General features: G+C 43.8%; 2 protein-coding genes across 4 annotated transcripts; both read right to left on the bottom strand.

Annotated features, from left to right (window-relative positions):
- Positions 1-1,335: 1,335 nt before the first annotated feature.
- ECHDC1 (ethylmalonyl-CoA decarboxylase 1) lies at positions 1,336-26,002 on the bottom strand. 3 transcript variants are annotated; one of them, XM_044290214.1, is made up of 6 exons: positions 25,921-26,002; positions 11,490-11,705; positions 10,137-10,279; positions 8,675-8,727; positions 4,652-4,732; positions 1,336-1,867 (listed from the first exon to the last, which is right to left on the bottom strand). In XM_044290214.1, the coding sequence occupies exons 2-6, from the start codon at positions 11,701-11,703 to the stop codon at positions 1,465-1,467; spliced, it is 894 nt and encodes a 297-aa protein (XP_044146149.1). In that variant the 5' UTR covers positions 11,704-11,705; positions 25,921-26,002; the 3' UTR covers positions 1,336-1,464. The 3 variants fall into 3 exon arrangements, with proteins under 3 accessions (XP_044146149.1, XP_044146148.1, XP_044146150.1); XM_044290213.1 differs by having other exon boundaries at positions 25,917-25,993; XM_044290215.1 differs by having other exon boundaries at positions 25,913-25,963.
- Positions 13,468-18,723, bottom strand: LOC122935395 (bromodomain-containing protein 4-like). Its single transcript, XM_044291168.1, has 5 exons — positions 18,544-18,723; positions 18,277-18,430; positions 16,654-17,300; positions 13,541-13,603; positions 13,468-13,475 (listed from the first exon to the last, which is right to left on the bottom strand). Exons 1-5 carry the CDS (start codon positions 18,713-18,715, stop codon positions 13,468-13,470), a joined length of 1,044 nt encoding a protein of 347 aa, XP_044147103.1. The 5' UTR covers positions 18,716-18,723.
- Positions 26,003-26,562: the final 560 nt, after the last annotated feature.

The following is a 26,562-nucleotide window of genomic DNA, read 5'->3' on the forward strand; positions in this document are numbered from 1 at the left end:
CCAAACATTTTTTTGTCTGCATCCGATATGCATTTTTTGCGGGTTGGATGCAGACCCATTAACTTAAAGGGTTTCTGTCACCAGAATTAACCCTATTAAACTAGCTGACATTAGCGATGTGCTAATGTCAGCTGAATTTAACTAGCCTAATCCTACTTGTATCTATGCCCCTGTTACTCCAGAAATATAACTTTTATAATATGCTAAATTAGCCTCTAGGAGTTGGGGGGGGGGGGGGGGGACGGGGACGACAGAGCCTCTAGAAGCAGGGCCCCCCCTGCTCCTAGAGGGTAATTAGCATATTATAAAAGTTATATTTCTGGAGTAACGGGGGCATAGATAAAAGTAGGAATAGGCTAGTTAGGTTCAGCTGACATTAGCACATCGCTAATGTCAGCTAGTTTAATAGGGTAATTCTGGTGACAGAAACCCTTTAAGTGGGAAGGCAAAAGATGCAGACAGCACACCATGTGCTGTCCGCATCTGTATGTCCGTTTCGTGACATCCACAAAATATAGAACATGTCCTATTCTTGTCCGCATTACGGACAAGGATAGGACTGTTCTATTTTGGGCTAGACTTTCCATTCCGCAAAATGCGGAACGCACACGGCCGTTATCACATAAATTACACTGCTAGAAGACTGGTGGTGAGTTAGTAATATATGTAAATGGGAAAAAAATGGGGCAATTCTTTAGGCTAGGTTCACACCTGGGCGTTTTACAGCGCGTTCCTACACGCTGTAAAACGCTCAACAAGCAAAAACCAAATGTTTCCCTATGGGCATGGTTCTTACCTGAGCGTTTTACAGCGTGTACGAACGCGCTGGAAAATGCCCTAAGTAGTACAGGAGCTTCTTTGGGGCCTATTGTCGCGCGTAACACCTCTGTGGTCAATAGCAAGAACGCGCGTATGACGCACGTTTCTAAAATACAAATACGCCCCAAAAACGCCTGTAAACAGCGCTTATCGAATACGCTCAAGTGTGAACCCAGCCTTATGGTCTAGAGCGGACTTTAGAGTCTTGATAACAAGTATCTTGATGGATTGAGATACCAGAGCCCAGCATTCAATCTCATTTGACCTGCCATCTCTGTTTCTTTCTCTGATCTTTGTTTATATAACTGCACAGGTTACATGCCCATATACATACATGACCACTGCAGTCAATCATTGGCCTCAGCAATATTTGTGCCATATGCCGCTGAGGCCAGTGATTGGCTGCAGCAGTCATGTGCATATATGGGCATCTCACTGCTGCAGCTAAGTAAACAGAGACCAGCAGGGAGGACTGGAGCTATGGCTCTGGAGGAGGCTGGACAGAGTAGTCAAACATTTGTTTATGTGTATTTTTATACATCATCACAGTCTCGGCCTTTGGCCACATTTTGGCATAACTTGGAGATCCCCTTCAAGGAGACATTATTAAAATATGTACAGTGTTTAATAACACCTTATGCAGAACTAATTTGGCTTCATTGCTTTTGACAAGGCCTGTAAATGGGCAGGACTACCCCATACTGTTCCAAATATGTCTTTTTCCTTCCTCAGTGTGTCTTCGAACAAGTGTTCTCTCCCAAAGGCAACTATTTTTTTTATTGCCCTAGTTGTATCGGCTGGCCCTTTAGTATATGGCGTTAACCACGTCTTGGCTTCTTCCAATGCTCTGTCTGCAGCTGAAGATAAAATGTCATCAGTCAGTCCTATGCGTAAAGCATATTCAGGGTGAATTGCAAGAGCACTGCTCAATAATTTAAGAGCTTGTCTACTTCCAACGAGCTGAATTAATCTTGATGCTCCACCCCAGCCTGGAACTATTGCCATATGCTTGTGGACAAATCTTATTTCACTTTCTTCAGTCATCAACCTGCAGAATGGAAATAAAGAAAAAAATATGTAATATTCACACATGGTACATTTGTTCTGTTACATTAATTTCAATGGGTTTATTTTAGCAGAAATGACATGGATCTCTGTAAGTCTTAGGGTGCAAATTGTGGGTCTGCAAAACACAGATACCGGCCCTGTGCATTCTGAGAACTGCACATGACCGGCGCTATATAAAAATACCGCAATTTGTGGTCCCCAATGCACATACAACATCCATGGGGCTGCCACGACGGATCCAGACCCATTCAACTTGAATGGGTCCGTGATCCGTCCGCACTGCAAAAAAATAGAACACGTGGTACTTTTTTTGTGGAGGCACGGAGAGAAACCCCACAGAAGCACTCCGCACCTTCTGGATTGCAGACCCATTCAAGTGAATGAGTCTTCATCTGTGATGGTGTGCAAAAACAGCCAGGGCCCGTATATTGCAGACCCGCTATTTGCAGGGTGCAATACGGGCACGGCCGGCATAAGCCCTTATTCAGATGAATGGGAGAGTCACATACTACGGTATATATCTGCAACAAATTAGGGATTTCTGCAGTGGAATTTTTACTGCAGTTTTCCACAAAGTTTATCCAACGTATTGCATCGGGGGAAATCCGCAGCATAAATTGACATGCTGCGGATTTAAAATCTGCACCACAGGTTAATTCCACACAACTTTTGATGTTGCTCTAGTGGGTTTAGTCCACAATTCCAAGACAGAAAATTCACAATGTATCCCCCCCCCTCCCCCCACATGGAGATGGGATGGCCACTGATTATCTGTTAGCAGGAGCAGCATCCACCGAAACTAACTCAGTGTATGGAGATGCTAACTTTCAGTTGCTGGGAGGACCTTTGATGACATCACTCCGGTCATCACATGGTACTTCACATGATCTTTTACCATGGTGATTCACCATGGTAAAAGAACATGTGACGTACCATGTGATGACCGGAGTGACATCAAAGGTCCTTTACCTGTATTTAATGCTCACCACAGGTCCTATTCAACAAAAGGAGACAGAAGGAGATGCCGGGCTTCGCGATCAAGTGGACTAAGGTGAGCTAAATTTTATTTTTTATTTTTAACCCCTCCAGCGCTGTTTTACTATGCATTCTGTATTCAGAATGCTATTATTTTCCCTTATAACCATGTTATAAGGGAAAATAATAGCAATCTACAGAGCACTGATCCCAAACCCGAACTTCTGTAAAGAAGTTCGGGTTTGGGTACCAAACATGCGCGATTTTTTTCACGCAAGTGCAAATTACAATACAATGTTTTGCACTCGTGCAGAAAAATCGCGGGTGTTCCCGTAACGCACCCGCACATTTTCCCGCAACGCCCATGTGAAAGGGGCCTTAGACTTAAAGCAGCTAGGTCATCAGTATGTGATCGGTTGGGGTCTGACATCTGGCACCCACTGCCAATCAGCTGTTTGAAGAGGTTTCAGCACTCCTGTGCGTGCTCCTGCCTCCTTGCAGCTTAACAAGCACAGAGTAGTTTATTGGATTGCAGCTGTGTTTGGAATTCCAGTTCACCTCTAGTTAGGGATGAGCATCATGTCACGTGTCTAGGAAGAGGCTGTGGTGCTCAAGAGGTACCCTGGTCTCTTCAGACAGCTGCTTAGCAGGGGTACCGGCAGTCAGACCCCCACTGAGGATCCTGAGGATAGGTCCTCAGTACTAAACACTTGGACAACCCCTTTGAAGAGTCAAAACCACCCAAACTGTAAGGGGAATATTTGAGGTCAGTTTTGCTTGAGTCTGCGCTGGAGTACTTTATGCCACATTTATGGCAATACGGCCACGGCTGCCCAACGGCCGTGTGCATGAGGCCTTAAGCACTTTTGTCTAGAAAAGCTACTCTAGTTTTCTTACTTCACCCTTCTATTGGAATGAGATGGCAACTTTTTTTTAAAGTCTCACTGAAATCTGGGGTGAAACTCATTAACATCGTTAACCACACCAACTTTCCCCATCCATATTTCAAAATTAGAATGAGTGATGTAAAAACGCAAGAAGTCGCTCAATTTTTGTGCAAATCATTCTAAAAAGTAACAAAAGCCCCATTTTGCGACTTTTTGAAGGAAAATAATTCTGGCATGAAGGCATGATTAATCAGGGCCTGTATGTTTATCAGGAAATTAGAACACTTCCCTGTGAGAAGGAAGAGCATATAAAAAAATAATAGTGATGTCATAGCGTACACTAGAAGTTAAACTGGCCCTATCCTTGTAAAATGATCAAATACTGACCAACTAGCTCATGTAATGACATTGAAGGCAGCAGAGAAAATCAATTCTGGGCTCATGTGCATGAATGCACAATTATTTTAATGCCGGCTGATTCCTACATACCATACAGCGGCTGCAGACACCTCTGGCTATGTATGTATATGTCACGGTGGGGAGTGGCGGAAACTCCCCACCGAACATCGTGGGAAACAGGAATAGAAACTAGGCCAGGATGCCGGGATAAGGTCCCCTCCTATTGCAACCCAGATCCTAGCCCTGACTCCTATTTCTATAGGGGAAAATGCCATATAAAAAAAAAAAAAAAAAAAAAACACACTAGTGGACAATACACATTGTTTGCAAAAAAAAAAGTCTGGAAATATGCCACAAATGCAGATAAGCAATAGAAAAACACATGCAATTATTCTGGCGTTTTTATTGCCCCCAAAAAGCCCCAGCGCAAATGTGTGTATATAGGGAACCTTAGCCATTATTGAAAAACTTATGGAGTCAAAACCATCTTGAAGGTAACATACCTGAAGTCACACGCCGTGCATAGCTCAGATCCTCCCCCGAGTGCTTTTCCTTGTACCAGGGCTACACTGATGAGGGGTAACCTTAAATAAAATATTCCTATAAATACATATACCCTCTTACAACTAAGCATATGTAATTCACAAGTAGGGATATAAAACTATACCCATAATGTGGCCATTATTTCCCATGTTACAGGAGTTGTCCGGCCAGTATATTAAAATAAAAAGGCTCAAAATACTAATATATATATTATATATATATATCATAAAAATAGGGGTATTCATCAATTCCCTGCCTCTCCCATCCCATCCCTCCATGGGTCCAGCACCAGCCCCTATACTCTCTGGCCCCTATTGACACAGAAATGTAAACCCTCAGCCAATCACTGGCTCCAGAGGTGACCTGCCAGAGCAGTCACATGTTCATCTTCAGAGGGACCAAAAAGTACAGACACCCAAGAGGGACCTGGGAAGCACTGGAATGGGAGCAATGGGATTGGTGAGGCAAGTATTATTATTATTATTATTTTTTTTTAAAGCATTGTGAGCCTTTCCCTTTAATGAAATATGTACATTTCGTTCTATACAGTATATCAAGTTGAATACTCACAATAGATCAACATTTTAAACTAAAAGTTCACACAGGGTGGATTTGTCATGTAAATTCTGCATGAAAGTCTACAGCAAACCACAAAGCAATCCAAGCAAATGGTATTTTGAAAAACTTATTGACAGGAAAAACTAGGGCCTAGGGTTGCTTCACACTTAAGAAAGTGATTTAAAAGGCAAGGCAAATATAAAGGAAGGAAGGACTTTTCCTTCCTGCTGGATCAAATTTATTACTTTTGCTCAAAAAAACTGTATAAAAAAAATGCATCTTTTTTCCCCAAACACAGTGTTTAAAACTATCCTTTGGTATATTGACACATTGCGGATACACTGTGAATTTTCAGTTGCAGTTTGCTGCAAATCCACAGTGTTTTATAGGTCCAGAAAGTGAAAGAGATTTTACTTAGAGGGGTTGTCCGGGTTTTTACTATTGATGACCTATCCTCAGGATAGGAAAAATGCAGACGGTGTCAGCAGCATCTCACATCATCGTCTTTTATTGGGACTTCAAAGCAACAATACACATAGCAGCAACATTTCGGCTGCTATACAGCCTTTGTCAAGCCTATTCACATTGCATTACATCCATCTATTTATGGTAAAAACAAGTGTGCCAACCAGGGGAGGTGATACGAATAAGATTCTGAGGAAAAAAGAACTTAAATGGATACATACTCTGAAGTCATGAGTTCAATGTTTCCACAATTGATTGAGAGGTTGTTATGTATGGTCTGTGTGGGTGTACAACTCTATGACTGGTTTTACATACAGTGGCCTTTTCCCCATCCATGATCATCTGAGGGGGGGTATATGGTAATTCTTTCCTGCTGGGGCGATGGAGAAGATGATTATGCCCGCAAGTTCTTTTGGTGGTACAGAATTAAGACATAGGTAATCTATGCACAAATTAATGTAGACATTGCCTCTTGAGAATTTGATATATATAGTGCCTCTTGATATTGGGACACATATAGGGCTCCCTGATCATACTTATGGGTTAGACATTTCTGGATGATATGGAACATTTGCTTGGGTAGTCTGCCTACTGTCCTACAATCTATACTATTGAGTGTGGACGGTTATATATAGGTTGCTGTTCGAAGTTTATGTGTATGGGGCAGTTGTAGTAATCTAGATGCCGCTGATGGCGTCGTGGCAACTGTGGGCAGCCCTCTGTGAGGCCAGATGGTTGATGACGTCAACAGCAGAGGACAGAGCGGTATGATGCTGAGAGGCCGACCCACTGACACCACGTAGGTAACAGACGATGACGTGGTTGATTGGACAGCTGTGCGGGCATGCGCACACAACAGAGAGGGACGCTGAACGCCTTATTGGACGCGATGATCCACATACGATATACAGCGATGTCTTACGTCAGGTAGTGAGTGTATGGTTTTGTGGTGTGATTGGCTGACACTCAGATGAGGCATGGAGGTATATTAGGCTAAAGAGGGGCTTGAAAAAGGTGCACATTTATTGGTCAGATTTTGCCATTGCTTACAATTGGATAATCTGGATGGGGGTGGCGCACTTGTTTTTACCATAAATAGATGGATGTAATGCAATGTGAATAGGCTTGACAAAGGCTGTATAGCAGCCGAAACGTTGCTGCTATGTGTATTGTTGCTTTGAAGTCCCAATAAAAGACGATGATGAGAGATGCTGCTGACACCGTCTGCATTTATCCATATATTCTGGCCATTGGATCCAGGGCCATTGGTGAGGCTGTTGCATCTATAAGGATGTATTGTGTACGTGCTGTCTCCTTTCCTGCTGCTATATCTATGGCAAAGCAGCAGTGAGCAGGAAGAGAGACTGGAGACAGCACGTGCGCACTGTCTTCTCATACAGGTGTAGGACCCCCGCCTATCAGCTGTATCAGGAGACGGCGTGTGCGGTGTGCACGTGCTGTCTCCTTTCCTGCTGCTATATCTATGGCAAAGCAGCAGTGAGCAGGAAGAGAGACTGGAGACAGCACGTGCGCACTGTCTTCTCATACAGGTGTAGGACCCCCGCCTATCAGCTGTATCAGGAGACGGCGTGTGCGGTGTGCACGTGCTGTCTCCTTTCCTGCTGCTATATCTATGGCAAAGCAGCAGTGAGCAGGAAGAGAGACTGGAGACAGCATGTGCGCACTGTCTTCTCATACAGGTGTAGGACCCCCGCCAATCTGATATGGATGACCTATCCTGAGGATATGTAATAAATAGTAAAAACCCGGATAACCCCTTTAAAGAGGTGGGTGAATGGGAGATGTTCAACAGTGAAGCAGAACAAGCTGCACGGCTTCCGTAACTCCAGCTGTTTCCGTAGGGTCTAGGGCCAATACTTTGTCCGATCTCCCCATGGAAACGACGAGATAGCACAAGCCCTTTAATTTTATCCACAAGCTGCGTAAAAATAAAATTACGAGCGGAAACTGACATGGAGCAGATTTTCATGCAATTCAAAGAATGAAATCTGCGTCATATCAGCAGCATTTTCGCAACAAAATCCACACTTTCTGTGGATATAGAAATCTGCAGCATGTTCAATTCTGCTACCAAAAAGATTTCGCAGAAAAAGCTCTTGCCATTACAAAAGGTTACAATCCACAAGGGTAAGTATGTAGATTTATGATGTGGACTTAAACGCAGCAAATCTGATCTGTGTGAACATAAGTGATGTAACTATACAGCAAATAGGTGACATTGTTATGATACTCAAGCAAGAAAATATCTACGGTACATAGTCAAAAAGTTTTTTTTTTCCCGCATTATGTGACTGATTTAGAAAAGTCTCAGTTACAATGAAAAACCTACAATACTAAATTAGTCTACAGTCTAAAATCTACCGCATTAATGAAGCTACTCAGCTCACAATTCCCAGCAAGGCCTGCTAACTCAGTGTCTGTATTGGACAGTTGTGATTTGCATCCTAGGAATAACATTATGAAATCAGGCTGATGCCCAGAGAAATGGTATCTGCTGATGGCTGTGTTGTGTGTGTGGGACTGGTCATTTTGGGAGGAGAGGACAATAATTTCACAACTGTAACTGGATATCAGATAATCCACGCAGTTTATAAATGCTTACACTTTGCTTTCTAGCAAATTGGCATTGGCACTTATCTTCAGATTACTGTAAAGGGAACCAGTATCCATGAGATCACTCCCAGTGATGCTGACTGGTTGGGAGCCATAGAGCTCCCTACAATGCACCAACCAGCCTTCCATCTCTCGGTCCTGTATAGTGGGCATTCTTAGCACCCACCGAGTTAGCCCTTTAAAGGACTCTTATTCAATGTATGCCTGTCTCATGACAGGTAAAGCAAAACGCAAGGCCTGTATATGCCTGATCATTATAGACATGCACAAAGGTGGACTTTTACAACCATTCTACTGCTATCACACTGGTAATGGGAGGAAACTACCTCTGAAGCCTTGTCAATGTGTTCTGCATAAACATGCACATCATAAGACCATCCTGTGGATATAACAAAAAGACAAACATCCGTGTACTGTTAGAAAAATATTACATTAAATATTTATTATTAAATATTATTAACCCCTTAAGGACCTTGTCATTTTTCACCTTAAGGACCTGGCCATTTTTTTGCAAATCATACATGTGTCACTTTATGTGGTGATAACTTTAAAACGCTTTTACTTATCCAAGCCATTCTGAGACTGTTTTCTCGTCACATATTGTACTTCATGACAGTGGTAAAATTGAGTAAAAAAAAAAATCATTTTATTTATAAAAAAATACCACATTTAGAAAAAAAAAATTGAAACATTCGCATTTTTCAAAATTTCTATTTCTATGCTTTTAAAACATATAGTGATACCTTAGTTTCCATTTCCCATATGTGTACTTCATGTTTTGATCATTGGCGTTACACTTTTTGTGATGTAAGGTGACAAAAAATGGCTTTTTTTTTTTTTATTATGGTCACCTGAGAGGTTAGGTCATGTGATATTTTTATACAGCAGTTTCTTACGGACGCAGAGATACCTAATATGTGTACTTTTTATTTAAGTTTTACACAAATAAACAAAAAATAATTTTAAAAAATCATGTTTTAGTGTCTCCATATTCTGAGAGCTATAGTTTTTTTTTATAGTTTTTTTTTATTTTTTGGGCAATTGTCTTAGGCAGGGGCTCATTTCTTCAGGATGAGATGGTTTGATTATTTAGATTTTTGGGTGTGTTTGACTTTTTGATTGCTTGGTATTACACTTTTTGTGATGTACGATGACAAAAAATGGCTTTTATTAGCACCGTTTTTTTTTGTTTGTTTTTTTACGGTGTTGACCAGACAAGGTGGATCATGTGATATTTTTACAGAGTAGGTTGTTACTAAAAATTTTTTACGATTTTATATGTCTCTTTTTAAGGGAAAGGGGATTTTTTTTATTGTTAAAAACTTTTTTTTCACTTTTATTATTTTTTATTTCTGTCCCACTATGGGACTTCAACATTACAGGGTCTGATCCCTGTTTCAATGCAGCACAATACAAGCCATTCCAAGACCCCAAGGCCTTGGAATGGCTTGGGGCTGCCATGGCAACAATCGGGTCTCCGCCACCGGACCCGATGGTTAAGGGGAAGGAGTGCAAACCTCCCATATGCCACCATCAGCACTGACTGTGGCACATGAGGGTTCCACCGGCATCAGCGTTATCACCAATTCTGGAGGATGCAGCAGGGATCTGGCTGTCAGTAACAGCTGGATCTGTGCTGCTGATTGCTGGACCGCACATGAAGGACCGCAGGACGAGAATGCTCGTCCTGGGGCGCAAAGTACCGGCCATTTAGGACTAGCATTCTCGTCCTGGATCCTTAAGATGTTAAATAAAAAGACTAGCAATGAAGATGACAATCCAGATTACCTCAGGACTGGAGAGAGCTTTAACAGAATGCAAGTCTCCACCAGAACAGAAAGTATGCTCGGCACCATAAACAATGAGGCCTTTCCCTTCTTTCCAGTTTTCCAGATCACTAACCCGTTCTTCCAACTCTAGCATCATAGATCCTGGGATACAAATTCAAAGTCTGTTACATCTTTCATAACCATCTGTCAGCCCTGAAAATATAGGGGGAGGTTTATCAAAACTGATGTAAACTAGAACTGGCTTAGTTGCCCATAGCAACCAATCAGATTCCACCTTTCATTTTTCAGAACTCCTTTGGAAAACATCAATCTGATTGGTTGCTATGGGCAGCCAGTTTTTCTTTACACCAGTTTTGATAAATCTCCCCCACAGTGTGAAAAAAAAAAAAGGTACTCTGTATGCCTTCCGTTTCCGTATTTCCGTTTAGAAAATTTAAATACAGGTCAGAAAACTTTCACATCTATTTGCCGTGGAATCTGCAGTAGTAAGCAGAGGCTCATTTCTGCCACAAATTTAAAGTTATACATGCCACGGATCCACAATTTAGTCCAAGTGAATGGGGCTGATCCCTGTGCTGCCATCTGCCCTGGATTCCATGCAGAATCTGCTGCAAGTGACGTGGCTTTCTGGCAATTGGATTTCCCACTGATGACAATAGGATGCAAATTTTTAGCATATTCCACATGGACTTTGGCATGGAATACATGCTAAAATGCTAGTTTTCTAGGGCAGGAGGGGCCCACAAAGCTGTCGTTATATGGTTGTGCACTTTAACAGCTTCTGCTGGGAGAGCTGGAACCGATGCACTAGACTAGGCAATGACGTATGCATCCAGCCACCAAATGATCAAGGAAGCAAAACCCGGTTGTGCCAATTTTCTATTTGCCAGCTAGATAGGTAAGAGATATAGCCATGATAGAAAGTATAGATGGGGTCGGTCGACAGACGAGACAGGGTCGGTCGACAGACGAGACAGGGTCGGTCGACAGACGAGACAGGGTCGGTCGACAGACGAGACAGGGTCGGTCGACAGACGAGACAGGGTCGGTCGACAGACGAGACAGGGTCGGTCGACAGACGAGACAGGGTCGGTCGACAGACGAGACAGGGTCGGTCGACAGACGAGACAGGGTCGGTCGACAGATGAGCTAGATCAGGGATGGCCAACCTGCGGCTCTCCAGCTGTTGCAAAACTTCAACTCCCAGCATGCCCAGACTGCCTATAGTTATCAGCCTACAGCAGGGCATGGTGGGAATTGTAGTTTTACAACAGCTGGAGAGCCACAGGTTGGCCAGCCCTGAGCTAGATAGATAGAATAGTTAATGCATGTTACATGTGGACAACTCTACCTGAAATTGCATTCTTCCGGGATGGATGATTTATGCACAGCTCTGCTATTCCATTTTCTCCTTTGCAGAGATTAATGGACCCTCCTGACCACTGAGCCAGCTTCTTCTTTGCTTCAGTTTCATTAAATCCATGGCTACTATTATATAGACGTCTGTACAGACACCATCTGGCTGTTGCATTTTTCGGCACACATTTCAGTATTGTAAGTGCCATGTCTAGAAATAAATACAGTAAATAAGATACAGCGGCTCACTGCTACTTCGTATGGATAGGTGCTCACCCTCAGGTCCTACCCTCAGGACCAAAAAGATTGAAGTAACGTAAATATATAAATGAGGGGGCACACGCAAAAGGAAAACACTATTGGATGATGCAAACTAAATTTAATGTTATAAAAGCAAACCCCTAAAATACACATAAAACATACATCAAAAAAATCTGAATATGCAATATGCAGCAATAAAATGCAATAAATAGCAACAAACAGCACCAGTGTCCCACTTGTGGTTGTGAGTATAAGGATCACTGCCGTATAGCACACAATTGTACAATGTTCCAATTGGGAAGTATAGTGGAGACGTCTAAATTGATGGTAATCGATATCTCTCACTGTGAATACAGCACTGCAACCCCTTAGGGTGATGTTAAAAAGCCCGCACCGTGCTGCAGCTACGGTGTTGCGGCTATAGACAATATTCCAACTGGAAAATGAGGTATAGGCGTCTCAATCTCTGAGTGTTAATGTCTTGTGTCCTTAGGTGCGTATAGCACTGCAACCACTTGGGGTGCTAATGGTGACTCAGATCGGATGTCAAAGTCCGGTATTAGAATTATACAGAGATGCGTATGCACCCTCCAAGTTACTTACTAGTTCTTGCCGCTGTAGCTTCTTAGTCTTACCCCTTCTTGCTGCGGAACTGCAGCGCTGATCTCCCAGGTAGCCGTACACGGCCGGCTGTGGCGTCCCACGTGACCTGGTCTCTGAACTTCCGGGTAGACGCTTGTATGTGACGTCACTACTATGCGGCTGTAACTTGATAATGGAGGTAAATCGCTGGAGTTTTTAAATCTTGCTATTGTTCAACTTCTTTATTCGTTATTCGGAATCCACTCTCACTCTGATATGCCAGACGCGTTTCAGGGTCTTACACCCCTTCCTCAGTGGCCACCGAGTGAGTGGATTCTCACTCCTTAAGTATCGTATTGTTCCACCCATCAATTAACTCTCCTGTGCTTGTTCTAATGCATGGGGTGGATTTGGTTGCTGTTTTTCTTCCATTGTTATAAAATAGCACAATTAAATGGCATTCACAATAATGATAAAATTATAAATAACTAATAAAAATATAAATATTGTTACCATATATCATAAAACATTATAAAACCATACCATCATCCCAAGGGGGGCTTAATGCGGAGATGGAAGTATTCGGATTCCTGTAGATGTTGGGGGGGCTGTTTGGTGGGGATGAGACACCACAGTTTGGTCAGTTATGGGCACTGTGGTTTCCCGTCCCCACTAGACAGCTTCCCCTAGACACTACCCATAAGAATTGAGTGCCCAGATGAAATAAGAACAAAGGAGCATAAAGACGCACTGAATAACAATATAGATTGATGCGGTTTTGGGTCCATTGACCTTAAAAGGGACTATTTGATCCTGCTGGATATAAAAATACAAAAACCGCATGCGAGACACAATTCATACTGATGCGGTTTCAATGCGGTTTTCCTGAAAATTAAGTCCTGACCATGCAGATTACCCATAGAATGGTTTTATAATGTTTTATGATATATGGTAACAATATTTATATTTTTATTAGTTATTTATAATTTTATCATTATTGTGAATGCCATTTAATTGTGCTATTTTATAACAATGGAAGAAAAACAGCAACCAAATCCACCTCATGCATTAGAACAAGCACAGGAGAGTTAATTGATGGGTGGAACAATACGATAAGACTAACAATAAGACTAAGAAGCTACAGCGGCAAGAACTAGTAAGTAACTTGGAGGGTGCATACGCATCTCTGTATAATTCTAATACCGGACTTTGACATCCGATCTGAGTCACCATTAGCACCCCAAGTGGTTGCAGTGCTATACGCACCTAAGGACACAAGACATTAACACTCAGAGATTGAGACGCCTATACCTCATTTTCCAGTTGGAATATTGTCTATAGCCGCAACACCGTAGCTGCAGCACGGTGCGGGCTTTTTAACATCACCCTAAGGCCTCTTTCACACGGGCGTCATGTTTTTTAGCCGGCTGCGTTCAGGGTGCGTTCAGTTAAAAGCTTGCGATTTTTCAGGCGAGTGCTGTCAGTTCATTATACGTTCCGTCGTTTTTCCCGTGCGTGTGAGATCCGGATGGCATGCGTTTTTTTCAACGCGCGTTAAAAAAAACTGATCAATCCACTACATTCACCTGTAACTGCACACACCATATAAATACCCCCATCATGCATTGTTTTGTTGGACAGCTCCATTTTTTGGTGGAGTGGTTTGTGTGTTGATTGGTGTGTGTGTTTGTTAGTGGATTTTCCTTTGCAGGATGTCCACTTTCACCCTGTCATCCACTGACCATGTCTTTTTGCACTGGCTGGTCTCCCGCTGTTTTGGCGAACAGCCAGAAATGCTTGAGGAGGAGCCGCGGAGGAAGCGCATGTGGGTGCATCCTATACTTGCGCAGCGTGCCAGCAAAGGTATCTTTGTTGGCTTGTACGCAGAGCTCCGTGCGCACCCTCCAAAGTTCTTCAATTATTGCCGCATGTCGGTGTCTACGTTTGATCGTCTGTTGGAGGAGTTGAGGCCTTCCTTAACTTTTCAGGACACCAATATGCGGCGGAGTGTGTCACCTGAAGAACGGCTTATTATTACTTTAAGGTAAGACTATATATATTTTCATACTAAATACTTATTTAATGCCACCCTATTTTCAAATACATATTTTTCCCCTCAATGGCCTATGTATTCTAAAGTTTAAATATTATCTGCCTGAGTGCGTAAATGAAGTAGACCTGTATTGAAACTCCCTGATTTGTAGTGAGAAACTGTGTGTGGTTAGATTAGTCACACCAGAATCCAGTTCCGCAGGGGTTAATTATTCTAATGCAGCCTGTAATGACGAGGACACCTCACCTGGGTGTGTATATGTTAATTGTATAGAACTTTATCAAGGTTTAAATGCTATTCCTTATTTACTTTGAGATCAGAATATAAAATATTGGTTAACTAAATATACCATTATGTGCTTGTTTCATTTATATTTACCAGCTACTTTTCCATTAAATAATGTCAAGTAATGTTGTCGATTTACCAACATATGCTATGAAAGTATCTAATTCCATTTTTTTTTCTTTGCAGATATCTGGCGACTGGTAATTCATTTTCGTGTTTGCATTTTGTTTTTCGAATGGGCACTTCCACAATAGCTGGCGTGGTACGGGCTACATGTGCCGCCATTTGGTTGACACTGAAGGCTTCAGTGCTGCCACAACCAACCAGGCAGCAGTGGCTTGATATAGCCCATGGCTTCCAGGAAAGGGCTCAATTTCCGAATTGTATTGGTGCCCTTGACGGGAAGCACATACGGGTTAAGAAGCCACCCAACTCAGGGTCCCAATACTATAATTATAAGCAGTTTTTCTCTGTAGTTTTGTTGGCCTTGGCTGACACAAACTACAGGTTTATTATTGTAGATATTGGGTCCTATGGAAGTTCTGCAGATGCTCGCATCTTCAGGGCTTCCAGAATGGGTCGCTGGCTTCAGTCCAACCAACTGGACGTACCACAGCCAGCAAACCTTCCTGGCTCTACTGGGCCACCTGCGCCTTATGTGGTCGTAGGGGACGAGGGATTTGCCCTTTCTAGCCACCTGATGCGTCCTTATCCTCGACGCGGTTTGGATGCCAAGAGGCGCAATTTTAATTATCGGTTAAGTAGAGCCAGAAGGTTTGTGGAGTGCACATTCGGCATTTTTTCAAATAAATGGCGTGTTTTCCAGTCGTCAATACAGCTGGCACCACAAAATGTCAATCAGGTCATCAAGGCATGTGTAGTGCTGCATAACTACATACGCACCTATGAGGCCACACCAGAAGAAGATGCCCAAGTGTACAGTACACCATCATCAAGAGACACTTTACTACTTGGACGATCTGTATCTGCTGGACTCAGAGTGCGTGAATTTTTTTCGGATTATTTTATGTCCCCTATCGGTTCTTTTCCATTTCCACAATAGTCGTCAATTCATGGACTTTTGTGTTTGGCAGTCTATTTTCATAACCAGGATGGTTTGAGTTTAGTTCAGTTTTGCTTTTTTGAAGTTAGGGACTCGCAAGATAATGAGGACCCTTGACGTGGGTTGCGAGCTTACATATTTTGCCCAAAAAAAGTCGAATCTACCTGGTAGGTGAAATATGTACTAATACCTCATTTCTCTATTACCTCTAAAACGGGGACAAATTTCTCACATTTGTCCAAATGTTTTTTTTTCGGTTTGATGAAAATTCCATTGAGAGTATTGAAACGTCGCATGCTTGGTGAATAAAGTTTGTCATTTTTCCTACTACCTGGATGTGCTGCGGAATTGTTTTTTTAAATGTTTGGTATGTATGTATAATAAAACAAACTCATTTACATTTATTATGACCAACATTTTGATGTAAGAAGCCCTAAAAATAAAAACTATTGAACCTCAGTGTTTGTGTGCAACATTAACTTTTCTATTGTGTCCTATGTGGTTACTAATGTCTAGTCCAAATGTACTAGCTATATATTGTGGTATGTGTATGCACAATAAAATAAAATCACACACATTAGCAGCTTGGAAACAAAAATGTGTTTAATTTCACACAATATTAAAATAAAATCTGGGGTATATGAAAATAAATACATTTATCAGCCAAAAAACCTACAAATTAACATATTGGCTTGAGGGCGAACAAGATCCCTGATAAGGAGGGCCAGAATATTGTGAGGGTCCAGCCTGATTTGGACCTTGTCCCTCATAAGGAGCCCTGGAATATTGGCCCTGTGAAGGGGGGCCGGAATATTGGCCCTGTGAAGGGGGGCCGGAATATTGGCCCTGGGAAGGGGGGGCCGGAATATTGGCCCTGGGAAGGGGGGCCGGAATATTGGCCCTGGGAAGGGGGGCAGGAATATTGGCCCTGGGAAGGAGCCCTTGAATATTGGGCCTGGGAAGGTGGCCCAGCTCGACTGGGCGAGGGTCCCGGAGGACCATAGCTCGGCTCCCCCTGAATCTGGGGAACATATGGCGCCATTGGTGGCCCATAATGATCCCTTGGGGGGGGCATTTGTGGTTGGTCCGGGAATGGCTGGGAAACAGTGGGGTGTTTGGGGACAATTAGTTGCCCATAGCGGCGTAAGTTTTCCAGGGCATCATGCATCATCGAGGGATCAGGAAGCGAATTCGCTAGCTCCAGAACGATTTCTACGGAAGTTCTTGTCCGTAACAATCGTTCTGGAGGTAGCTGCCGCATATAATGGGCCAGACTACGGGCAAACATATCGTGATGATCCTCCTGCCGAGCCCGAGATAAATAATCCAAAACTTGGACATTCACGTTGGACTCGGCAGGGGGATTTGCCCGTCGTCTGGACCTGATGGGTAGAGCCAGAGGGAGGGGGGGGGAATCAGCTCCTGATGCTGCAGGAGGCTCGGAAGGTCCTGGTGTTGGTCCCGGAAGACTCTCCTGCTGCCCAGCTGTCGGCTCCTCGTCACAGGCACTTGACAACTGGGGTGCAGATTCTTCTTCATCCTCCTCTAGGTTGTCCTCCGTTCTACAAAAGGATGAAAATATATAAACATGACGATTCGCCAAAAAACGATTAACATATTCCTGTCATGAGCTACACCATCTACATTTGTCACATAGTACTAACAGGCACAACAAACCGAGGTTTCTTTTTGGCTAACCATTCGGGGCTTGTGCCCCATATGTTTGGTCCAGTGCCCTGAATGTTATGCTGGATTGCTGATAGAATGTTAAGGAAATATTCCAGTGAATTTTTCCATTGATTGGAACTGCCCAACCCCCTGATCACCCCCCTTGGACTAGTTCCGCTACTTATCTGCTGCGATTGAGCACCGATGGCACAGAAGTGACTGAACTCATGGCAACGCAGCAGATAAGTAGCGGAACTAGTAGTACAAGGGGGGTTGGGGGTTGATCTGGGAGTCGCCCAGATGGCTAGTCTCTTCGCAGTAGTTCTTAAACCACTTTCAGCACTCCCCCATTCACTGAAGGGGGGACTGCTGAAAGGGGTTAATAACTAGTGTGATGCCCCCCTCCCCCCCGGGTATAGCGACATAGCTTCATGGGTGGAACTTTGATTCACGGGGGTGTTGGACAGTGGCCTTGTGCCTCAGATGTTTTCACACACTAGCAACTCCCCTGCCAACCTAAAATAGACATATGTGGTAATTGTGGTAGTATAGATGTAGCAGGGATAACCCACACACTCAGAAATACAAGGTCTCTACTCATGTATACTATCGTGTTAACTTTAACCAAAACGAGGAAACTAAAATTTGAAAATACATTTATTACACTTCTTATGTCCCATAGAGCATGTGGGTTCATCCTGCTACATTATTTACGTACCATCAATCTTTACTCAACTTATCATTTAAATCTCCGACTTTAGGTTAAGAAAGGAGCAATGCGAATGTTTGCTAGTGATAAATAGGACATTTCACATTGATCCATTCAAAACATTCACAGTATGTATAGCTTATTGTGTAGAATGGACTTACGGACGCAGATCCATGACAGCGCGGAGGAACATTAGCTGCTCCCGGAAGAGGTACGGCCTTTTCTTGGGGAGACCAGCCCCGCTCCGCCCCTGCTTTCGCATTTCCTTGCGGAATTGGTCTCGGCAGCTCCGCCAACGATTCTTGACCTCTTCAACTGGTAATAGAAAGGCAATAAAGGAACATGGATCAATTTCTAAAGTGATAGGTAAACAAAGGTATAACAAGGCCTATATACTAGGGAGGATATGTATACATTGTTTTACTTACTTAAATTCCGGCGACTTTGCCCTTTTGTCGTTTGCCATATGGCTGCAAATAGATCCTGGGTAACCTCCTCCCAGGCAGCGTCCTTTTTATATCGGTCCTGGTATTCAGAACAACGGAGATCCCAGAGGCAGGGCCTATCCTGCACCAGGACAATCAGCTTCTCAACATCCATGGCTCTCGGATTTTTGGGCATGCTGCAGATAATTGGCTCCGCGAGGGCTTGAAATAGATCCTGCAAACTTATCTCTGATGTGCTGCCAAAAAGCACATGCAGACCGAGACAGAGAAAAAAAACGCCTACTTCCTGTATTATATAGCCCAGGAGTGTTGCTAAGTGACTTCCGTCAAAAAAAACTGAACGCAACGCGTTGCCATCCGGATGCCATCCGATTTGCACGCACCCCATTCACTTCTATGGGGCCTGCGTCACGTCAAAATCGGACATTATAGAGCATGCTGCGATTTGCACTGAACGTACAAGTGATGCGTTCAAAACAACGCTCATGTGCACAGCCCCATAGAAATGAATGGGTCAGGATTTAGTGCGGGTGCCATACGTTCGCCGCACGGATCGCACCCGCACGGAAAAGTCGCCCGTGTGAAAGGGGCTTAAGGGGTTGCAGTGCTGTATTCACAGTGAGAGATATCGATTACCATCAATTTAGACGTCTCCACTATACTTCCCAATTGGAACATTGTACAATTGTGTGCTATACGGCAGTGATCCTTATACTCACAACCACAAGTGGGACACTGGTGCTGTTTGTTGCTATTTATTGCATTTTATTGCTGCATATTGCATATTCAGATTTTTTTGATGTATGTTTTATGTGTATTTTAGGGGTTTGCTTTTAGAACATTAAATTTAGTTTGCATCATCCAATAGTGTTTTCCTTTTGCGTGTGCCCCCTCATTTATATATTTATGTCTAGAAATAAATAGTAACATTTTAGAACAATAAATGCATCCAAATACAAAAATACTTAGATATTGGGAGTCATGTGTAATAATCTTAGGCACCAAACAATAGGAATGTTCCACCAGGTAAGGGTACTTTCACACTTGCGGCAGAGAGATCCGGCAAGCAGTTCCGTCGCCGGAACTGCCTGCCGGATTAGGCAAAATGTATGCTAACTGATGGCATTAGTAAGACTGATCAGGATCCTGATCAGTCTTAAAAATTAGGGATGTCCCGATAGCCTTTTATTTAAGTACTCACCGATACCAATTACCGATACCAATTTTAACAATAAAATACACACACATACACGTATTTTGTGACCACTGACCAACCAAAAGGCCCAAAAACAGAACTATAACATTGTTTAAGTACAAGAGGCAACTATTTATGTAATATAAGTGGAAGGTTTTTTTTTTAAGCGGCACAGTTGCATATGTTTACTTTTCCTTTGTACAAGGGTTAATAAATGGGCATATAACCATGTTTCACAACCAATGTGCCTCCAGCAGTTGCAAAACTACATCTCCCAGAATGCCTGGACAGCCTTTGCATGCTGGGAGGTGTAGTTTTGCAACTGCTGAAGGCACACTGGTTGGGAAACACTGTTATATGCCCATTTCCTTCCCCCTCCGCCTTATTTTATATTCTCTTTTTTTTACTGAATTTCTCCTAAGCTTTAAAACTATTTACTACGGTCGGTTCCTCTACCTTTAGAAACTCCTGGCAGGCAAACTATGTGTGAGGAGGGTGTCTGAACTCTGGAGAGGCTTTTCCCGTGGCTGGCTTGCTCCTGTGCTCCGATTCGGAGATCAGATGTCTGTGGGCAAAGTCATGGGCAACATGAATAAAAAAAAAAAAAAAAAAAAAAAAAAAAAAAAACAAACACTTGAGGTTCCAAGGAGAGTTAGGAGACGTTATATACTGTATGGGAGCAGCCACAAGGAGACGTTATATACTGTATGGGGGCAGCCTCTCCCTCTTATCAGCCCCCTCTGGTAACTCAAACCCACCCCCCCCTCCATCCCCAGTATTAATCATTGGTGGCGTGGCAGTGGCCGCAGTGGCCACAGGGTCCCCTCTCCCCACCATCATTGGTGGCAGAGGCTCCCCCCCCCCCCATCATTGGTGGCAGCAGCAGTTCCGATCGGAGTCCCAGCAGTGTAATGCTGGGGCTCCGATCGGTTACCATGGCAGCCAGGACGCTACTGAAGTCCTGGCTGTCATGGTATGTTAGTGAGCAGCATTATACTCACGTGCGCCGTGGCCGCCGGGCGCTCCTTCTTCTGTCTGTGCAGCGCATTGCTAATGCTTATAGCATTAGCAATGCGCCGCACAGACCTATGAGAAGGAGCACCCGGCGACCACGGCGCACGTGAGTATAATGCTGCTCACTAACATACCATGACAGCCAGGACTTCAGTAGCGTCCTGGCTGCCATGGTAACCGATCGGAGCCCCAGCATTACACTGCTGGGACTCCGATCGGAACTGCCGCTCCGTGGTCATATCGCAGTCCGGCGATATAGGTGATATGCACAAAATCCATATTGTGGCACAAATTTATATCGCATATCGCCTATACCGCCCACCCCTACAGGAGCCCGTACCAAACATGTTCCGGCACATTACAGAAAGTGCTTACACTGCGGTAATTTGAGCTCACCCAAATCACCACTACTTGAGGTGAGACACAGGCTGATATGGGACAATTCCCTCAATTCAGCATGGATACGATCTACCTACTATCCATATAGAGAATACGGAGTGAAACTACCTTCGATTCCATTATCCCTGAATATTCTGTGAAGTCCCTTGATAATTTCTGACAAACAAGAATGAAACATGGCATGTAGGGCTTTGTAAACAGGGTAAAGTGCAGTATTAGGCCCATACTGAGGGAAAGGTTCCGTATGGGGTCGCCCCTGTCGGGGCGGGTGCTCTGTGTCTGTTAGGCAGGTGTTAAGAACAGCCACTAGCCCTCCTATAGGTAGGGAACCTATTATCAGGGTATACTAGGAGTTTATTCCATGCTACCAGACACAAGCACCGTGGTCTCCTTGGTCCTTTTGTAACCAACCACAAGGACTACCTCCACTGGGTGTGGAACCCACAAGACATGGTAAGATCCACCCTTTTTTCACTTGATTGTGATTTAGAAATAGTGGAGTTGTTTGTATTTTTGTTGTTTCTCACCTAGTGGTGCTACACCTATTTCAAATGAATTAGTAAAAGCTATGTTTTAAGATACCCAGTTGACATATAATCTCTGCTCTAATTTGGGTGCGACTTTATACTGCTACACACTCAACACCGCGTGGCGGTATAATCAATATTTTGTAGATTCCACTGCACCCATCTCTAGAACAGGTCCCCCAGAGTGAAAGAGAGTGCACCGTGCAAGTGTGGCCACCCTCCATTCAGATCACCAATACTGATGACACACAGCAATCCCACTGATCAGCTGTTTGCAGCAGCCACCCCACCAGAACAAAGCAGACACTCCGTCCACTGCAGCAGATGGAGTTTCTGATTCTGCTCCGTCCTCTGTGTTCATTTCCGCCCCCCGCTGTCAAACAGCTGTTAAAAAAACAACAACAAAAAAAAAAAAAACACACAACACATTTCTTTTCATCGCCTTATTCCGACACCCTTAAATTTGTGAAAGGGCTTACTTTTTGTGGGGTGGTCTGTAGTTTTTATTGATACCATTATGGGGTATGCATGACTTATTTTTATTTTTTTGTGAAGGCATAGCACCTAAAAAGGTCAGTTTAGGGGTGGGCAATGTGGCCTAAAATCTATATTGCGATATAATTTGAAGCATGTGCGATATGCAATATATTATTTTCTTCTGTATGTATACAAAAAAATACAAATGACAAAACTTGGCCCAGAGCCAGTGCCATCAGCCCCATGGCATTTGCTATCATCATACATGTCCACCAGAGACAGTGCAATCAGCCTCAAGCCCCATGGCATTTCCCATAATCTGCCATCAGACATGTCCCTCAGCGGTAGTGCCATCAGCCCCATGGCATTTGCCATCATCATCATACATGTCCCCCTGTGGCCCAGAGCCAGTGCCATCAGCCCCATGGCATTTGCCAATATCATCATACATGTCACCCAGAGCCAGTGCCATCAGCCCCAAGCCCAATGGCATTTGCCATTATCTGCGTCCCCCAGAGCCACTGCCATCAGATCAGCCCCATGGCCATCCTTTGCAAATAGATCCCCCCCCCCCCCCGAAGAATTGCTATACTTACCTTTCCTGCAGGGTGCTCGGCAGTCCGCATGTGTCGCGTCTTCTTCCCAGCATGCATTGGGCGGGACCTGACGTCACACAGTGTGCACGTCGGGCCCTGGCCACTCCAGTACAGCGCGGTGCGGACTGCGGAGTCAGGAGCCGGAGCCATAGAGTGGCGAGAAGCTTCTTCAATTCACTACCGCTCCGTGGTCATATCGCGGTCCGGCGATATGGACAAAATCTGTATCGTTGCACAGATTCATATCGTGCATATTGCATATATCGCCCACCCCTAAGTGTGGCCATTATAATTGTTTTTTTGTTTCCCAATAGTCAATTCACCATAAGAGATAAATACTTTAGAGCACATTTATTAAGACCGGTGTTTTTCCTGCGCCAGAAATATGCCTATTTTAGGGGTATTTCTGTTTGATAAATTACCTCCTTTATTTTAATACTCTGTACTGTCAATTATGTTTTTTTAATTTCATTTTTGAAGCATAGATTGTTTACTTTTATATCTAGAACGCGGAAATGAGGCGATTTGAAATTTTTATTTTTTATTTTTTTGTTTTACCCATTTTGTGCACTCAGATCTCAACCGATCAATACCTGCCACATCAAAGGTTTTTTGAGAGCTCGGCGACACTTTAACTACTTTTGCACAATAAAAACACTTCTTGGCTGCATTCCAAGACCCATAATATTTTTATAACATTTACGGAGCTGTGTGAGGGTTTAGGCTGAGTTCACACGAGCGTGACAGATTTGGTCCGGATGCGTTCAGGGTGCGTTCAGTTAGGCTAGGTCTACACGACGACATTTGTCGCGCGACAGATAGGGCGCAACAGTTGTCGCGCGACATTTTGTTGCACCAATGTCGCGCGACAATTTTTATAATGGCAGTCTATGGTGTCGCACTGCAACATGCGACATGTTGCGACTGCGACGCGACAGTCGCAGAAAAATCCATCTCGAATGGATTTTCTGCGACTGTCGCGTCGCAGTCGCAGCATGTCGCATGTTGCAGTGCGACACCATAGACTGCCATTATAAAAATTGTCGCGCGACATTGGTGCGACAAATGTCGTCGTGTAGACCTAGCCTTAAACTCGCACCATTTTGCAAGCAAGTTCAGTCAGTTTTGGCTGCAATTGCGTTTAGTTGTTCAGTTTTTTCCGCGCGGGTGCAATGCGTTTTGATGCGTTTTTCACGCGCGTGATAAAAAACTGAAGGTTTACAAACAACATCTCCTAGCAACCATCAGTGAAAAACGCATTGCATCCGCACTTGCTTGCAGATGCAATGCGTTATTAACGCAGCCCCATTCACTTCTATGGAGCCAGGGCTGCGTGAAAAACGCAGAATATAGAGCATGCTGCGATTTTAAAGCATTGCAGAAGTGATGCATGAAAAAAAACGCTCATGTGCACAGCCCCATTGAAATGAATGGGTCAGGATTCAGTGCAGGTGCAATGCGTTCACCTACTGCATTGCACCCGCGCGGAAATCTCGCCCGTGTGAACGCAGCCTTACTTTCTGCAAGAGGAGTTATCGCTGTTATAATACAATTCTACCATTTTGGGGGCCAGGAAAAACAAAAAACACTGCATCCCTGGCATAATGTTGTTTAGTAGTTCACTGGGTGGGAATAATAACGCAGTTTGTAGGGGAAAGGCTTTTATTTTTTGTACAAACTTTATTGGCCTTTTCTTTACCATTTTTAATTCACATTATGTGACTTTATCTTATATAATACAGCACTGTACTGCAGTAACGCAGTAAATTCTGCCATTGCAGGGTATTCAACAAACCCCTCCCTCTGTAAAGCACTAAAGGCCTCGTTCACATTTCGTTGTCAGGGACACGTCCGTGAAAGAAAAAGTGTTTCATCCGTGAAGGGTCCGTGGTTGGTTCGGGTGTCCGTTTTTACCATCTGTAATTCACTGACGTTGCTCAGCTGAAAATGTATTCACAAAGAATCTCCTATTAGGGTCCATTCACACGTCCGTGTGTGTTTTGTGGATCCACAAAACACAGTCATCGGCGATGTGCGTTCCGTATTTTCTGGCACTTCGCCGGCACTTAATAGAAAATGCCTAATCTTGTCCGCAATTGTGGACAAGAATAGGACATGTTCTATTTTTTTTGGGGGGGGGGGGGGGGGGGGGAAAGAATTGGGGACATGAAAGTGCGGGTCCGCAATTCCGGATCCGGGCAGCACATTGTGCTGCCCCATAGAAATGAATGGGTCCGCAATTCCGTTCCGCAGAGACTACAATGGGCATGATTGGTCTGCATCACGGATCAGTGGTCGTGCATGTCTCCGTGATGACGGACCCACGGTCAGTAAAAAAAAAAAATACTGAAATGTGAACAGATACATTTAAATCAATGGGTAGGTGTGCTGTCCGTGGAAAATGCAGACAGCACTCATCAGTGAAAAACGGAAATGTGAACGAAGCCTAAGGCTGAGTTCACACGAGCGTGACAGATTAGGTCTGGATGCGTTCAGGGTGCGTTCAGTTAAACTCGCACCATTTTGCAAGCAAGTTCAGTCAGTTTTGGATGCAATTGCGTTTAGTTGTTCAGTTTTTTCCGCGCGGGTGCAATGCGTTTTGATGCGTTTTTCACGCGCGTGATAAAAAACTGAAGGTTTACAAACAACATCTCCTAGCAACCATCAGTGAAAAACGCATTGCATCCGCACCTGCTTGCGGATGCAATGCTTTTTTCACGCAGCCCCATCCACTTCTATGGAGCCAGGGCTGCGTGAAAAACGCAGAATATAGAACATGCTGCGATTTTAAAGCATTGCAGAAGTGATGCATGAAAAAAAAAACGCTCATGTACACAGCCCCATTGAAATGAATGGGTCAGGATTCAGTGCAGGTGCAATACGTTCACCTACTGCATTGCACCCGCGCGGAAATCTCGCCCGTGTGAACGCAGCCTAATAGTGCCAAAAATAGGCATATTGGCAGTTGTTAAGAGGTTAACAACGACAGGACAATCTGCACACCATACATGTGCATTGTGTACTACTATAAGGGTACATTCATACCCGGCAGATTTGTTGCAGACATTCACTCACATGATAAAACACTATTCAGAAGGAATGGAGTTTTCAGTGGCAGAAACTGCAATTGCATGTGAACGCACCTACCTACCTACGGAAGGTCGGCGTCCTCTCCTGCAGGGTCCTGGCACACTACTCCAGGTGACTGAGACTAGTGGCACGCAGGACCTTTGATGACGTCACAGTCATGTGACCAGTCTGGGCGGGAGGCAGTGAGCTGAGAGGCGTGCGCAGCTGCTGTGCTGCACTGTGGCGTTGCTTCACACACACCATTTTATTTTGGATTGCCAAAGCCAGAAATCGATTCAAAAGGAAATAGAAATATATATAAAGTAAGAGCTTATATTCTCCTTTCTGCTGGATCCTCTGTGTGTGGGGGAAGTCAGCCTTATAGTAATACAGAACAGAAGAAAGGATCGATTACAAGAAGAATTTCCCCAGCAGATATTATCTGCTGGGAGTTGTGGTTCCTGCTCCTAACAAATTCCAAGATGTTAGAACAATTATGAACACGTGGTATTGCTGGCAGCCCTGGCATGCTTGGACTTGTAGTCCACTCCTGTTAGGCACTCCTTGGGTGTAATGTCCCCTGTAGACGCTGTCTCATTTAGATCCAGGGTTGCCAATTTATGGACACTCCTTAAAAATAGGCAACTTTTTTCCTCTGTCTAAAAGCTCACAGTAAATGCTGGTAATGGGTTCTTATCAGTAAGTTTGAGCTATAGGCATGGAT

The sequence above is a fragment of the Bufo gargarizans genome, chromosome 4, assembly GCF_014858855.1.
Source record: "Bufo gargarizans isolate SCDJY-AF-19 chromosome 4, ASM1485885v1, whole genome shotgun sequence".
Lineage (NCBI taxonomy): Eukaryota > Metazoa > Chordata > Amphibia > Anura > Bufonidae > Bufo > Bufo gargarizans.

Bases quoted from the DNA above. Each gene is read 5' to 3' on its own strand.
- LOC122935395 (XM_044291168.1), bottom strand. From the start codon at position 18,715: ATGGATGTTGAGAAGCTGATTGTCCTGGTGCAGGATAGGCCCTGCCTC. The intron at 18,431-18,543 runs GTAAGTAAAACA...TTCTATTACCAG, and splicing joins GCAAAGTCGCCGGAATTTAA to TTGAAGAGGTCAAGAATCGT. The intron at 17,301-18,276 runs GTAAGTCCATTC...ATCCTTTTGTAG, and splicing joins GCTGTCATGGATCTGCGTCC to AACGGAGGACAACCTAGAGG.
- ECHDC1 (XM_044290214.1), bottom strand. From the start codon at position 11,703: ATGGCACTTACAATACTGAAATGTGTGCCGAAAAATGCAACAGCCAGA. The intron at 8,728-10,136 runs GTAATCTGGATT...TTATATCCACAG, and splicing joins AAGCTCTCTCCAGTCCTGAG to GATGGTCTTATGATGTGCAT. The intron at 1,868-4,651 runs GTATGTTACCTT...TCCATTCTGCAG, and splicing joins TGCACGGCGTGTGACTTCAG to GTTGATGACTGAAGAAAGTG.